Consider the following 16,411-nt stretch of genomic DNA (forward strand, 5'->3'; position numbering starts at 1 on the left):
TATCAAGCAACTGTCTCGATCTGGATACCTTAAAGATTGGAGAATTACCAGTTTAATCACATGCGCTCAATCATCTACATGAATGTAATCACAGTACGCAATACTTTACTGGAAGGTCCGGGCGTGTCGTAGAAGCCCAATTGCCTCATCTATGAATACTGCACGGGTGCATATAAACTCGTACTACTAGCTTCGCGGGAATGGACACTTGTGCGTGTAGCCGCACCTTCATGCCCCCCGCCCCCCCGCGTACGTTCCAGCTGTGTTACTGGTAGCTCCTCTCAAGGAGGTGCGGCTTCCTCTCCCTGAGGTCCAGCATCATCTGCCCAAAAAGCCCATTGGCCCAGGCGAACCTGCGCGGTGACAGACATCGGTTAGCGGTCTCGTTTCAATTCATCACTCAGGACATGTGCCCCTTTTTTAGGCTTACCAAGACCGAGTCCACTGTGAGGCGTCATGGCTGTTTATCGACTCGTGGATGAGACCGAGCCCGTTCGTGGAGCCAACGAGCTGGCGTAGGCCGTCGGCGATCTCGTCGTCGTCGTCCGAGGTCATGAGCTGCGCAATGAGGGCCATGGGCCAGGCGTTGCCGGGCCCGACATGCGGACCGCCCGTGGCGTTGAGGACGGGACCGCGCATCTGGTACGGGTTTGAGGTGGAGAGGACGAAGCGGCGGGTGTTTTGGTAGATCGGGTCCTGGGCGGAGAGGTAGCCGTAGTGCGGGGCGGAGAGAAGGGACGGGATGTTTGCGTCGTCCTGGGTTTGACGGTCAGCCCGGGGCTATCTCGGACGTCGAGGGAAGAGAAGAGAACAGAAGAGAAAGCGGGAGGGCGTCCACCACACTAACCATGTTGTTGTGGCTGCCGAAGCCGTCCACTTCGTACGAGTAGATCTCGCCGTACTTGGGGTGCGTCGTTTTGCCGTGTGCCTCGATGCCGTCACGGACGGTGGCTGCTGAGTCGCGCATGCGCTCGGCGAGGCTCGTGTCGATGGCGTCCATGATCTCGGCGCAAGAGTCAAGGTAGCGGGAGAACATCATGTTGGCAGGCACGAAGAGCTGGTAGATGCAGCTGTCGTCGCTGGGGCGGAAGAAGCTACGGACCATGCCCGTGTCGCCCTGCGTGGGTGCGCCGTTGCCGTGGTTGGAGAGCGTCTCCGAGGCCGAGGTGGTCTGGCGCTCGAAGAGGGCGGGCGACGGGTTGAGGGTGCCGTCGGCGGCGTAGGTGCCGGCGCGCAGGGCATCCGTCGTGTTGAGGAGGACGGCGACGGCCTTGGCCCAGTTGAAGCGGGCGAAGAAGTCCTTGTCGGCGGTGGCAGCGTAGTAGTCGTGGGAGAGCTGGAGGAAGGCGGCCAGGGAGTCCAGCTCGTACCTGATCTGGTTAGATGTCGTACGCGGGGAGGCAGAGAACGGACGACGTACTTGCACTCGAAAAATGAATAGGTTGGGTATGCCGGGTATATTTTGTCGGGGCTGCCGTTGCTTGTGGGAGGCACATTGGATTCCTCTGGTGGCTGGAAGGCGTTGCAATGGGGTGCGAAACGGACATAACGAGCCTGCAAGTTGATGGCCCCGCGGTAGAGCGCGGCCAGAGACCCTGCCGAGGAGTTGCGCTCGAGTAGGGAACGGTAGCTCTGTAGCTGATTACTGCTGTCCCTGAGCCATTCGGCGTTGATGTCGCCGGTAATGATGAAGCTCAGCTCCTCCTCTGGATCCTCAGCGGCGAACCCGGTCCAGGCGACGGTCGTGTCGAGTGTGTTTGGGAAGGCGTTCTCGAAGAGTCGGTACAGGTCCGGGTCTTTTACGAGCGTCTTCATGTCGGAGATGGTCTTCTCGACTTCGGGAAAGCTGGCCGTCCGACATTCCGGGGCAGGCCGTTGATACGAGAGCTTATGGACGCCCTCGGAGAAGGGCTCGTGGGGAGTGGCGGCGTAGTTGGTGAAGTGAGGGCAGTCGGGTTTCAGAGCTGCCGCCGCCAGACCAGCAAAGGCGAGACCATACAAAAGGGCCATGTTGGATTCGAGTCTACGGTGTTCACGACCACAAGAAGTCGCGAAGGCTGGCCCTCGGCGGGGAGGGCATGCTTATAAGATGGCCGGACAGCGTCAATTACCAGTGATCATGTTCCCTCTAGGTAGTCAGGATGAACTACGGTTCGCGTAACCTTGAGATACGAGCGGGGAAGGGGGCGCCGATCACGATGCGGGGGGGGGAAACGTTGTAAACGGATACTAATCTATGAATGCCGTCGTATTGCAGGAGTATATGATGTCGTTCTCTCTGTTAGCGTTCACGGCGCGGTCGGCATCAATATGGGGGAGATGAGGGTGGGGCAGAGAGAGAGGGAGAGGGGGAGAGAGAACTGAGAGATGCCGCGGGTGGAGGAACAAGTCGACGAGCATAACGTGCAAGTCATGGGCTACGACGCTGTTTTAGCATCGGGCGGTTCTAATGCGATAAGCATATGTCCCAGAAGCTCAGACCATGAGATTTATTTGAGCATTTCCCACAAGCTTCAAGAAGAAGTGGGAGTTGTGGACTGCTCTCAAACGTGATGAAGACGCTTGACGGACAGGGGTTGACCCAGGGAAGCTTCGGCAGAAGTTGAGTAATGGAGAAAGAAAGGCACTTGAAGGAAGGCCGATGATGAGGAGAAAGGAGGGCATGGGAGGGGGCTAGAGACAAGGATTCTCCGCGCCTTGATGCAGTCGGTCCTTGAATCTCGAGCCAAGAAACGACAACGGCAAGGTACAAGGCGTCGGTGAGTCCCTTCCCACTGCCGGTAGGTAGGTAGCCTGTAGGTGGGTCAGGGGTCTCAGGAGAGAGGATGACCCTGCCGGGCCTTTGCCGGAGAATTCAATCGGTACTGACTGTTTCCGAGCCAGGGTTAGGAATAAGTAACTTTAAGTAATTGTTTCTAAAAAAATCCTTACTTAAGTATACTTAGGCCTATAAGATACATACTTAAGTTTACTTAAGCTAAGAAGGTACTTACTTAAGTATACTTAAATACTTATTACGTAATATTTTAAAATAATTTCTTAGTAAAGTAAAAAAAGATAAAGCTAATACTCTAGGTCTCTAGTTATATAACTAGTTACATAACCTAAGTAGCTAGCTAATCTAGCCTATTATATACCTTATTATTTATCTTTTTCTTATATAAGTAAGTATTTAAGTATACTTAAGACTCACTTAAGTATACTTAAGTATTTGCTTTAGAGAATTTTACTTACTTATACTTAGTAAGTATTTTTAACTCTAGACTTATACTTACTTACTTAAGTATACTTATACTTTTACTTATACTTAAGTATTTTTTCCTAACTCTGTTCCGAGCAGTTATCCAGTCGGGGAACAACGATTCAACTGGCACGAGTTGCACCAACTTTTTAACCTTAAAAGTGGTACGCAAGAAAAGGAGGGGAAAAAACAAATAAGCATCACTGGGTGCTCCTAGTTCCCGGTACCTGGCCGGGCTGGGCCGTTACATTGACTGCTTATAGCGGCTTTCCTCCTGCGTGCGGACATGGCAAGCTGTACTACACCTACCTAGGTATGTACATATATATACACATATCTTTTTTAAACTACTTACCTGCCTACCTCGAAACCATCTGGCCAAGCATCCCTTTCTGTAACAGTTAGGGCCTTCAGCCGCATGTAGTGTAGTGTAGGTACTCGGCGGCACCCACGCCGCTTCCCAATGGAGGCAGATGAGTTAGGTAATTATCCAGTGGCGTCAATAGGGTAACTATTTCTGGGCTGGCAACAAAACAACCCCCGCCGCCGAGACATTTCAGGAGACGGAGGCGGAGCCCAGCCCTTGCCTCTCTCTCTCTCTCTCTCTCTCTCTCTCTCTCTCTCTCTCTCTCTCTGTGTGTGTGTGTGTGTGTGTGTGTGTCTCTCTCTCTCTGTCGCTCTCGCTCCCGCTCTCCTTTTCTCTCCATGCATCGCCGTTCTGGAGAATTTCTAGTAGGCTGCGCTTTTATCCTTCCCAGGTATAATACTGCACTCGCGTCTCATCGGTAACCCCTTCTGCACCAGGCGCATTGAAGGCTTGAGCTTCCCGGCGCCTCGTCTCGCCTCGCCTTGCCTAACATCTCATTTTTTGCCGTCGTACTTGCTGTCGAATCCAGCCTTGAATGCCGGCTTGCCGGACTAGCAATTGGCCGAATTCTGTTTACTCTGGCTTAGCTTGGTCGACTGTTATCATAATCCGGTCCGGATAGCTCCCCAAACGACATCATCCAAACCGACTTCTTCAACTACACTACGTCCAATGCATATCTTGGCTCTCTAAATATTCACTGACGCATCCGGGTCCAGCTTCATTATCAGCTGCCGTACTTCTACCTAACGTCAACAGATTTCGACTAGGAAACTCTTTACATGACTGATCAAAGCACCTGTCATCATTCAGCATACGACGTCTGTTCCATAGTCCTGGCGGCATCTTGAAACGTACTCTTTCCAGGCCGTCTTTGCGCTTCACTACCGGCCCCTTGTCAATCGCAGGCCCGATATGGGAATCCTAATCCCTGTTACCCGCCTATCTCGACCTGTGCGGCTGTTGATCTTCGCTGCTGTCTTCGTGTGCCTGTTTCGTTGGTGGCCTTCGGAATCTCGCGGGCTCTCTTCTCTTTTCTACTCCGACTTGAACCCAAAAGTCCAGCACGATGTTCTGAAATATGTCAACCCCTTGATCGGGACTATCAACGGAGGTCAGTGGAAGCCTGAGCCGTGCTTTGACATAGCTAGCTGACGATCCCAGGTCATGTGTTTCCCGGTGCATCTCTACCATATGGTTGGTGTTCCCGTCGTCATTCACTGGAAGCCATCTTGCACTAACATTCAAGGCTAGGGATGGCCAAGGCCTGTGCGGACACCGATTCTCATGCCGAAAACGCTGCGGGCTGGGTCTCCGACAGCTCAAAAATAACCGGCTTCTCTCATTTGCATGATTCTGGTAAGTCCTGTTCTATCCCGTACGTGGCATCCTCTTACTCACGTGCGCAGGAACCGGCGGTGTGAGATGTCCTTGTCCATGTTGGAAGCATCCATCAGCATTACTGACCCTCGTATAGTCACCGTCTCTGGGCAATTTCCCGCTCTTTCCTCATCCCGGATGCAAAAACGATGACTACTTGGCATGCAAGTATACGACGGAGCAAAGAAGCCTGTTCCGTGTCAACGACTCAGTCGTGGCTCGCCCGGGCTACTTTTCTGTCCATCTCACAAACACCGTGCGTGCCGAGATGACGGCCAGTGAACGTACGGCTCTGTACCGCTTCAGCTTTTCGCCCAATGACACAGTATCGTATGCCGACACAGCCAACCATGGCACCATTGATGCAGTGAGCAGCCCTCTGATCCTCATCGATCTCACGGATATCGCCCAGAGCAGAACCAGCGGTGGCATCCAGGTGTACGAATCGGGCCGTGTCATCGGCGATGGCATGTTCAGACCTTCCTTCGGCCAAGGCAACTACAGGGCCTTTTTCTGCGCTGATTTCCGAGGGGCCACCATTCGCAAGTCTGGCGTTTTCGAGGGCGAAAATCCTCGCGAGGACCCAAAACATCTGGCCGAGTTCACCCGAGGCATTCGCAATCCTACCGGTGCCGCCGGCGCGTGGTTGCACTTTGAAAGGCCCAAGAACCACCAGATTCTCGCCCGGGTTGGCCTCTCCTTCGTCTCCGTTGACAAGGCTTGCCAGAATGCCGAGAACGAGATACCATTGTTCGATTTCGACGGCACCGTGCGTGCTGCGGAGTCAGCTTGGAGCGAGAAGCTCTCCGTGGTGGAGCTCGATACTGCGGGCGTGGGCGAGGACATGAAGACGACATTCTGGTCTGGTCTTTACCGGAGTTTGCTTTCACCTCAGAATTATACTGGCGAGAACCCTCTGTGGGAGTCATCCGAACCGTATTTTGACTCGTTCTACTGCATCTGGGATTCCTTCCGAGCCCAACACCCACTGCTCACGATTGTCGATCCGGAGGCACAAACGCAAATGGTTCGAGCCTTGTTAGATATTTACAGATTCACCGGCAAGCTCCCAGATTGCAGGATGTCGTTCTGCAAGGGCTTCAGCCAGGGGGGCTCCAATGCCGACGTTGTGATTGCGGACGCCTACCTCAAAAACATGACCACCGGCGTGGACTGGAAGACAGCATACGAGGCCGTGGTTTCCGATGCTGAAGGTTTGTGGGTTGCCGTGACTAGCGAGAATTGACTTTCTGACCAGCATGCAGTTGCGCCGCAGAATTTTGGCGTCGAAGGCCGCGGTAACCTCGAAAGTTGGTTCGGGCTGGGATACATCGCACAAGACCACATGGACAAGTTGTCGTCAGGCCCGAATAGTCGCTCCATTTCTCGCACTGTCGAGTACGCCTACGACGACTTCTGCATCGCCGAGATGGCGCAAGGACTCGGCCACAAGGATGATTATGCAAAATACATGCAGCGCAGCGCTAACTGGCAAAACCTCTGGAAGCCTGATGCGCCAGATATCGTTGTGGGCAAGGACAGAAAGGAGGTTGAGAGAACAAAGTACACGGGTTTCCTGATGCCAAAGCTGATCAACGGCTCGTTTACACAGCAAAACACGCGCATATGCTCGCCCAACACGGAGCAGCATCTGTGCTACTTCGACACGGCGCAGGCAACGTACGAAGGCTCCCCATGGCTGTACTCATTCTTTGCGCCACAGGATATGGCGACGCTGATCTCGCTCATGGGCGGTCGGGAAGCGTTCGTCGACCGGCTCGAGTACTACCACAGCGGCAATATCGTCTACATGGGCAACGAACAAGCCTTCCTGACGGTGTTCCAGTTCCACTACGCGGGTAGACCCGGCCTCAGCTCGCGTACTACACGGAGCTACATCCCGTCGCAGTTCAATGCTTCAATCAACGGCATCCCCGGCAACGACGACTGCGCCATGGGTGCTTTTAGCGCGCTTGCGATGATGGGTTTCTTCCCCGTCGCGGGGCAGGACGTGTACCTGCTCATCCCGCCCTTTTTCCCCGAGGTACGGCTCAAGACTCGAGGGGCTCGGCTCGCTGTGATCCGAAAGGTTGCAGTTAACGACAGGGAGTTGGCAGACGGCATTTACATCCAAAGCGCCACTCTGGACGGGAAGCCTTACACCAAGAACTGGATCTCGCACGAGTTCTTTTACCGCGGCGGAACGCTGGAGCTCACGGTGGGCTCAAAGGAGGGAGATTGGGGCACCAGAGAGGAAGACGTGCCGCCTAGCTATCCTGCTGCACCCAAGACAAAACCACCGCCAACGCGGACATTCCGGAGCTGAAGAGAGGGCGCGGGAGGTGGCGCAAATATACAAGCAACAGCACCAAAGTCGAGTGGTTTGTTTTGCCAGTCGTAATTAACTAGCTGTAAAGTATATTTCTCGAAAATTCAAATTCAAATTAACAGCAAGAAACGAAACCCCCTCCTGTTCAATGACAGAAGGTAAGATCGGCTAAATGCAACGCTATGCCGACGGCAGCTTGACGCCAGGTTCCGAGGCGACATGGGAGAGCCCCAGGGACCATTTGAAATTTGGAGACGGTGATTGGCTGTTTGCGGCCGGATACCCCAGACGTTAAACTCTTTCCAGTTCTTCGCCTCTGGATGCTTGGTCCCTGCTGCCCATCGACTGGCACAGCTTGTTCCACTTGGTTGGTACGGAGGTACCTTTCAGCTGCAAAAAGGGCGTCCAAGGATACCGAGTCTCTACTTACTTCTGTGACCTTGGCTCGCTGATTCCTGCAAGTACCGTTTGAGTACAACGCTCTGCCATCGGTTTCTCTCGGCTATCATCCATTGGCAAAACCATGGCCCGAGCTCAGAGAAAGAGAGAGAGACTCACCAGCATGTTATCCACCCCTCGTTCGCGTTACGCATTCGAGTACCGCCGACGACAGCGGGGAGCTCTCGCTGGGAACCACCCGAGGCCCTGGCTTTAAAGTGTCCGCCACTTTTTCTTCACGCTCTCCCATCTAAAGCTCTTGCCACCATCCCTCCAATTGACCAACTACAAAGTGCCGAACGGCAGAGGAGAGCAAGACGAATTGCGCCTGCGTCGCTAGCTTCACCATTTCCGCATCCAAACACCTTGACGCTTCCTTATGCAGTAGTCCGGTCCTCAAAGAGGACGAGATCTATTTACCCAACGACACGCCGTCAAACGACCGTCTTCACCGTCAATATGAACACTTCGGCCTCGCCTCTCGCAAGAAATCTGCAGCGGAGCACGCGCAGTCTCTCAAGATGCCGCCTCCGCCCTACAAGGCCCGCGCAGGCCGGCCTCGCCACCGCCTCCAGAACAAGCACCACAACCCCTGCGAGAGCTGCCGCGACTACGTCACCCTCGGCACGGAGCTCCTCCGCCGTCGCCTTCTCCAGGCCGCTGGGTGCGCGCACATTCACGACGAGCAGGACGCGGCGCAGCGACGAGGACGAAAAGTTCGACCCGGCGACCATTGAGCGAGAGTCGGACGAGGTCGATGTAGTCATTGTAGGCGGCGGTACGGAGTGTCCCCTCTCCTCTGCTTCTTGATGTAGGTTTCCAAGTCGAAGCTGACAATCTTCTCACGCAGGCCCCGCCGGACTCAGCGCCGCGATCCGGCTAAAGCAGCTCGCCAACGAAGCCGGCAACGAAGACTTCCGTGTCCTCCTTCTCGAAAAGGCCGGCGAGATGGGCGCCCACATCCTCTCGGGCGCCGTCATCCAGCCCACCGCCATTGACGAGCTGATCCCCGACTGGCTCTCCGAGGACAACCCGGACCGTTTCGAGTACGCTACTCCGGCTGGCGGCGACCGCATGCGCTTCCTCACGAAGACGTCGGCGATCCCGCTCCCGACCCCGCCGCAAATGCACAACGAGGGCAACTACATCGTCTCGTTGAACCAGTTCGCCAAGTGGCTCGGTGACCGCGCCGAGGAGCTCGGCGTCGAGGTGTACCCGGGCTTCGCCGCCTCCGAGGTACTTTACAACGAGGTGGATGGCAGCGTCAAGGGTGTCGCGACGAACGACCTCGGCCTCGGTCGCGACGGTAAGCCCAAGGACTCGTTCGAGCGCGGCATGGCGTTCCACGCACGCTGCACGCTTTTTGCCGAAGGGTGCCACGGCAGCCTGAGCAAGCAGGTTATCAAGAAGTTCGACCTGCGCCGCGACAGCCAGCACCAGACGTATGCGCTCGGTATTAAGGAGGTGTGGGAGGTGCAGCCCGAAAAGTTCCAAAAGGGCTCCATCACGCACTCCATGGGCTACCCGCTCTCCAAGGACCTATACGGCGGCGGCTGGATGTACCATTTTGGCGACAACCTCGTCAGCATCGGCTTGGTCGTTGCCCTCGACTACGAGAACCCGTGGGTCTCGCCCTACGGCGAGTTCCAGAAGATGAAGCACCACCCCATGTACAAGGAGGTCCTCGAGGGCGGCAAGTGCCTGACGTACGGTGCGCGAGCGCTCATCGAGGGAGGCTTCCAGTCGATCCCAAAGTGCGCCTTCCCTGGCGGCGCGCTCATCGGTGACTCGGCTGGCTTCGTCAACCTGCCCAAGATTAAGGGCACGCACAACGCCATGAAGTCGGGCATGCTCGCCGCCGAGGCCGCCTTCACGGCGCTGTCGTCCGAGAGCACCGGGGAGCAGGGCACCGTGTTCCTGTATGACTACGAGGACAAGCTCCGGGAGTCGCCCATCTGGAAGGAGCTGAAGGAGGTGCGCAACTTCCGCCCCTCGTTCCACACCCCGCTGGGCCTGTACGGCGGCATCGCCTACTCCGGGCTCGAGGCGTACGTACTCAAGGGCCGCGTCCCTTGGACGCTGAAGCACAAGACGCCGGACCACGCGGCCACGAAGCCCGCCGACCAGTACCCCAAGATCGAGTACGAAAAGCCCGACGGAAAGATCTCGTTCGACATCCTCACGAGCGTCAGCCGTACGGGCACAAACCACGAGGAGGACCAGCCGGTGCACCTTCAAGTCAAGGACTGGGAGAAGCATGCGGCCGAGACATGGCCCAAGTTCAAGGGCCTCGAGAACCGCTTCTGCCCGGCGGGCGTTTACGAGTACGTCGAGGACGACACCAAGGACCTCGGTGTGCGGTTCCAGATCAACGCACAGAAGTGAGTAGTAACCCCCAGCCGGCCCATGTATCAGGACCGCTTGGCGACGAGTAGCGCATACAAATTGTCGGGCAGTTTCCACTAACCCGCAACACAGCTGTATCCACTGCAAGACGTGCGACATCAAGGCGCCGCACCAGGACATCAACTGGCAGGTGCCCCAGGGCGGCGAGGGTCCCAAGTACTATATGTCATGAGAGCCGGGTCTCTCTTTATCTCACACCCCTCCGGCAAAGTACCTGGCCTCAGCCGAAATCAACATGAGAGGAGGATGACCGAGTAAAGGGGATGATGGGGTCGGCAATATAAAGGGGAGAAGGGATCATCCATCCTCCTGTATCCGTAATCTGTTTGCAATCAGCGCCGAGGGGAGGCGGTTTGGTCGCCAGACTAACGAAACAGAAGAACGGACCACTGGCCCCACGGAAGATTTATACGATATGCCAAGAGGAGGGAGAGTATTGTAGGTATAGAACGCGTCAAGACAAGTCGATGACAAGGAAGAATTTGTATGCTCGGAACACACAGAGCACCCTCCGCTAAACCAATGTCCCAACGTTTGCCAAACTTTCCTTTCTCCGGGGTAGGCACGTGGGCGCGCGTACGGGAAAGGGAGGGAGGGGTCCACAGTAGCAGGGAAAAAAAACCAACTAAAAAAAACCACTCCAAAATCACAAATTGCTGTATGATTTATATGAAAGGAAAGGCAGTCCGTGGTGGCCTTTCGGCAAGGCGAAAGTGTATGTGCAACTAAAACGTGCTGGCTAGCCCCCGGAGAATTTGGCAATGAATACTCCGTACATACATACATACATACCCCTTACGATCTAGGGCAGCAATGACGACACAGCATCCATCGACGGCATATCAGATGAAAAAGGCCTCGACACCTCGGCCCCCCCACCCGCTGGGTGTCGCCGCGGCACTGAGACACTGCGAAGCCTTTTTGCGCGTTTGATCTAATACCGTACCTATAGCATGTACAAGTATGCGGCGGCCAAGAGCATCCCTTCATGACCCTTCCCGATCGGAAGCAGGCCCCGACTGGGGAGGAACGGGGGAGGAGGAAGGGGGGGACGACATCGGAGACACGAGTGTGCGATTGCGAGACACATGTAGGGTTTGGACTCCATGCGTTGGGCGAGGCTGGAACGCGACACCATGGCAAGATGGAAAGAATGCGAGCCAGGTCATGTGTTGGTTACCCCGGCCACCCGTGGCTGGCGGCAGATCAGACGCGTGCCAGCCAGCCAGCCAGATCGACTCGCGCAACTGCTTAGGTTAGGTTTTTTCTTTTTCTCTTTCTCCTTGTTCACTTCGTCAGGCTTGCGACGGATGCAGCTGCCCAATGCCCATGGCGCGGCGGAGTGTGGGCGGCAAGGTTTGAGTGTCGCAATTGTTGGAGGGAGTAAGACAAAGAAATTGATGTGACTCTGAAGTTGAAGCCAAGTGCATGTCGCGAGGTGTGCAAGGACGAGCAACTCCGACGAGGCTGGCGGGCTCCCATGTTTGAAATTGCATGAGTCGCAACCAAGATGGAGTCATGACATGCCCGCAAGGCCGAGGTGCGGCCTTCAAACCGAACGTGGGAAGCGACAAGCAAGCAAGCAACCACTAGGTTTCTTGCTTGCGAGCCAGGCAGGCTTGTTTGGCTTGCTTGCTTGCTTGGCCTCAGGTTAGCCCTCACATGCATGAGTCGCGCTGGCAAAAGCCGAAACCCTGGGGAAGTACCTCGACTTCGGGAAGGATCCAGAGGTACTTGGTCGTGCACGGATCACTTCTCCGGCCTCACGGGGGGGCCTGGTATCCGATACCTGCCCGTAAGATTGCAGTTAAAATTTGCATCTGCAAACGAGCTGCAGGCGCCCTTTCTGCCATCAAGGCGAAGCAACACCAAAGCGTCGTCGGGCTGAGGTCAAAACCAAACGGAACATGAATGAGCACGACGAGCTCGAGAGCTATCGTGATTTCGTATTGCAAGACCAACAGACTTACTTACAGCATAGCGTCATTTCGGGTGTCAGATGGCCATGGGCACTGGGTGGATGCCGGCAGAGTTTTCTCAGTCGAGAGTTCGGGGCTCCATAGGTTTGCCTGCTACACATGGAACGCGGTGTGGCGAGGCTCACGTACTGGGTACTGGGTAGGCCTCTCTGGTGGGAGGGAGGAGGGAGGGGGGGGAGGCGAGCGAGGAGCGACAAAACACGCACCACCTGCCCAGCCTTTTTCTATGCTTTTTCGATTGGCCCCCCCTGCCATGGCTGGCACTGGCCGATTGGAACCGGCCTAGAGTCAATGACTCACAGGTCGGAAGCCGTCTGGTCGCTGTGACGGCCCATAAAATTCCTGCCAGAAAGCCGTCAATGCCCGAAAGCAGCGTAGACGCCGTGAGAAAAATGTGCCGCTTTCGCGCTGTGGTGCTGCTGTCGAGGGGTCATGACCAGCTCTTTTTGTTGATTGTTTGTTCCGTCTCTACGCCGTGTTATGATGCGTCGTGTCGCGTTGTGTCATGTTGATTCGTCCGTCCGGGCGGGCTTCCTACAACGTGGTCTGGTGACCATTCTGACATATTTGACGGCAAGGCCGTGAAGCTGATCTGCTGCCGCTGCCGCAGCTCTGCACTGACAGACCTTCTGTCGGTGCTGATCGTCAATGAGGCAGCAAGATAGGGGGGTAGATTCAGCGTTTCAGACGGCTAGCGTGTGCCTAGAGGGTTAGGGAGGAAGGTTGGGAAAAAAATAATGAGCATGCTGATGGACAAACGCGTACTACATTACAAATGACGTTCTACAAGGCACGCAGGACGAGGCTCTTGCGCGCCTCCCTTCACGCTCCATGGCTCTGACTGTGAACCGTCCACGTGCAACTGTACCTTCCGAAAAAGCGCGTCACAGGAGTTATACATACATCATCCCTTGCTACAAATCGGATCAACACTAAACTGGCCCTGATACAAACGGCCAGGCGTAGTCTGTCTATTGTGGAGGATCTCGTTAACTCTGGTCCAACTTTTGGTAAAACTCAGAAGCATAGCTTGAATTTTGCCGGCGGTCTTTTTCATCAGGACCACATCTGGAAAGGGCTCAGATTATACCTCGACAAACAGTAGAGAGTTATCATCCGCGTATCAACCAGCTGCCGAGATCATTCGAGACATGTAGTGTTAAGGGAAGGCCTCAGGGGAGAACGTGAGAAGAAATGATAGAGGGGAACTCTTCCCCTCTTCCTGGGAGGCCGTTACTCGGGGCTTGAGAACCCATTTAGCCTTAGACCCAATGCGCATTATACAACATCGAGCAGTATACTAACGGGGCCGACTCGACCCTGTAGCTGCTTAATGGCAATGGTTCACGCTTACTATATCCTAGTTACAACTGTTGATTGCGGCTCGGCCTTATCTGCATCCGAACGCCCTGACTTGCGATCTTCATTCTGGCCGCGAGTGGCGTCCGGTGCCCCGCACGTAAACTGTTATCGATGCCAAAGCCTGTAGCGGCGGGCACCCAGTCGCGTCGTTACGGAGCCATGTCAAGGCTGAGTGAGCCAACACTTGGATGTGCAGGGATCTTAGCAAGCCTGGGGGGGGGGGAAACCCTTTGGTTGCTGGGAGGATGCAAAAATCGTTAGGAAAAGGAAACGAGGAGGAGGGGCCAGCAAAAGAAAGGGGGTGAGAGTGAGGGTGGGATGGAGGGGATCGGGTCGGTGCCAGTCCAGACCAACCAACACTACTCCGTACACTATCCGTAGAATGGCTAGAAACTGTGGGTGCGGTGCAGCTGCCAAACGGACTCGAGTGACGCGGCAGGCTGGACGAGAGAAAAGCCGGAAGTCGGGCTGCATCTGGCGTGGGAGGGAAGAGAAAGAGGCAGAAACGACCAGAATGGTGGAATGGGTCGGCATTGTGCGTGGGTAGTAGCGTAGCGCTGGGCGTAGCGGCACCCATACGAGGTACACTAGAGCCGCCTGTGGGATTTGCATTTGGTTGGCGCTGGGTTGGTGTCGACAAGGTCCACGGCCGATTGCCTGGCTGGATGATGGTGATGGACAACGAAGAGTGGATTGATTGGCAGGGCACACCTGAGCCCGTCACCGTGCCCTAGAGCGAACAAAGACGCGCCATATGATTGGGTTGCGAGGCCAACCCGTCGTCACTCTCCTGTCAGATTTCGCTGGTTTCGCCAGGGTGACGGCAGGGTCGCTCGCTGTGCCGCGACGCGTCGTGTGCATGTGGCGAAAAGTGGCAGAGAACCGCTTGACGACGCATGGGTGAGAGAGGAACAGAGAGCGTAGACTGTAGGTCGAGGGCCAAAAAGATTGCCGTCGGAATGGACGAACAGAGCCAGCCTGTGTTGTTGATGGTTTGACAGAACGACGAGGAATAATTGTAGGTAGGGTGGCGGCCATCAGGGATGAGCCAGGCAAAGGTAAGCGAGTCGAGTCACAGTTGGGGGGAAAGGGCAAATATTGGAGATCGCAAAGCGAAGCGAAAAGCGAAGAAGGACGCGAGAACACGAGAATGAAAAAAGAAAGGGAAAAAAAAAAAAACCACTAAGCAGGGAGCAGCCTGGAAGGGGGACGATGGTGGGTGATGATGACATAGACCCATCAGAGAGCATCTCGGTGGTAGGAACCAGGTCGACGTCGGAAAGAGAAGTGGCGCAAGGAGGCGTGGCAGGAAAAAGAGCCACTGGCCTGTTGGCCACAAGCCCAGAGGAGGTAAGGAGACGGACGGCCAGCACTGGCCAGCCAGAGTGCACTGTCGCGAAAAAGAAAGCAGGAAAAAGAAGAAAAAAGGAAAAAGAGACGTAGAAATCCCATGGATTTCGCGATCAAGTAGATGGACCTGGGACGCGGTGCCGAGGTACTTCAGGGGCTGGGTGGTTGCAACAGGGGGACATGGGACCAGGAAGGAGATATAATGAGAGGAATGCCACATTTTGATTGGATGCATTCTCTTAGCGCGACCGCTAAGCACAGGCAATGTCAGGCAGGACCAACAGCCACGGCGCACTGGCTGCCTGGGGCCCCTGGGGGGTGTGCCAGGGGGGAGGGGTCATGGTTGGGGCGAGTGCGCAAGCGGGCGATGGCCAAAATTATAAAGAGGCAGGCCTCCCTCCAACCCGCATGTTTCGAAATTCTTGCGCGGAAGCTCCGACCGACGGCCTTACGTAGTCATCCACTCACGTTCGGCCTTTCTAATTTTCCTTCTCCACCCCCACTCAATCTCACCCGCAAATCTCCAATCACGATCTTGAATCGTCATCATCGCGCACTCACCGCCTCATCATCATCATCATCAGACAACGACACGTATCTGCTGTCACAGCCTCTCTCTCTTCCCCATCACAACCATCGAGATAGCAATCGCTGTCGCGATCCTTCTCTAGCTTCTCCCCCCCAACTAACGACGGGAACCTGTCAAATCTTCAGGGCACCTGGTGGACTAGCTTCTTTGCTGAAAGCCTCCCCGCATATCCTACCCTGAACGAAACAAGAGAGGACTGGAATACGTTCCTTTCAAGACATCCCTTCGTTACACATCTCGCGCGATCCTTTCCGACGACGACCTGGTCGAGAACGAGTCGCTGCGCCTCTGTAGACATCGCGCATCTTCGTCGACGAATAGAGACACAAAGTGCACTGAACCGTGACGAGGTATTCCCAGACGTCGAGTTGATTCGTGGTATCGGGTCATTTGCGCCTGTCATCAAAGCGACGCCTACGACACCCGCCACCTTCTCGTCGACCTACCTCACTTGACCCATCTGCATCGCATTCCCGCCGCTCTTGTAAGCCCGGCATCGATCGCATCTCCGTCGCATCGCAAGATTCTGCATAACCTACCTGTCGAGCAGACATTGTAGGGGAGACATTCATTTGTTCATCTCCCACATCTGGTACGCATTCTTCTTTTTTTGGCTGTCATTACTGGCGTCCTGTCCTACTCGCACCTTCCTCCACCGTTGCCTCCACCGCTGCCTCCTGCCTGCCCAGCCCAAAGTTGGTAGTATCCGACGCTTATTGGCTCCTGTTTTGCCGACCTACAAAAATCCCCATCCCGACGACTTTGCCTAAATCTCCTGGAAGCACATCAAGCAAAATCCGTTGCGGAACACTTCGCACACTTGGATATCACCAGTTCTTGGATTGCGCTTTCACTTTTCCATACTTCATTACATTGCTATCACAATATTCACAATCACTAACACTACTCTCTCTGGCTTCAGATCTGCTTTCTATTTCTGCGGTCCTTGGTCGCCTAGCAAATCGCAAAC

The 16,411-nt window shown here is 55.2% G+C and overlaps 3 protein-coding genes across 3 annotated transcripts; 2 read left to right on the forward strand and 1 right to left on the reverse strand.

Annotated features, from left to right (window-relative positions):
* Nucleotides 1-265: 265 nt before the first annotated feature.
* On the reverse strand, nucleotides 266-2,010 carry GLRG_08842 (uncharacterized protein; the record flags this gene model as incomplete). The annotated part of the gene is made up of 4 exons (XM_008099392.1): nucleotides 266-353; nucleotides 431-756; nucleotides 848-1,370; nucleotides 1,421-2,010. The coding sequence occupies 4 exons, from the start codon at nucleotides 2,008-2,010 to the stop codon at nucleotides 266-268; spliced, it is 1,527 nt and encodes a 508-aa protein (XP_008097583.1).
* A 2,513-nt stretch (nucleotides 2,011-4,523) lies between these two features.
* GLRG_08843 (glycosyl hydrolase family 92) lies at nucleotides 4,524-7,314 on the forward strand (the record flags this gene model as incomplete). Its single annotated transcript, XM_008099393.1, has 6 exons — nucleotides 4,524-4,722; nucleotides 4,773-4,805; nucleotides 4,863-4,967; nucleotides 5,018-5,028; nucleotides 5,086-6,202; nucleotides 6,254-7,314. 6 exons carry the CDS (start codon nucleotides 4,524-4,526, stop codon nucleotides 7,312-7,314), a joined length of 2,526 nt encoding a protein of 841 aa, XP_008097584.1.
* A 900-nt stretch (nucleotides 7,315-8,214) lies between these two features.
* GLRG_08844 (electron transfer flavoprotein-ubiquinone oxidoreductase) lies at nucleotides 8,215-10,333 on the forward strand (the record flags this gene model as incomplete). Its single annotated transcript, XM_008099394.1, has 3 exons — nucleotides 8,215-8,533; nucleotides 8,606-10,136; nucleotides 10,234-10,333. The coding sequence occupies 3 exons, from the start codon at nucleotides 8,215-8,217 to the stop codon at nucleotides 10,331-10,333; spliced, it is 1,950 nt and encodes a 649-aa protein (XP_008097585.1).
* Between the last annotated feature and the right edge of the window lie 6,078 nt (nucleotides 10,334-16,411).

The sequence above is a fragment of the Colletotrichum graminicola genome (genome assembly GCF_000149035.1).
Source record: "Colletotrichum graminicola M1.001 genomic scaffold supercont1.41, whole genome shotgun sequence".
Lineage (NCBI taxonomy): Eukaryota > Fungi > Ascomycota > Sordariomycetes > Glomerellales > Glomerellaceae > Colletotrichum > Colletotrichum graminicola.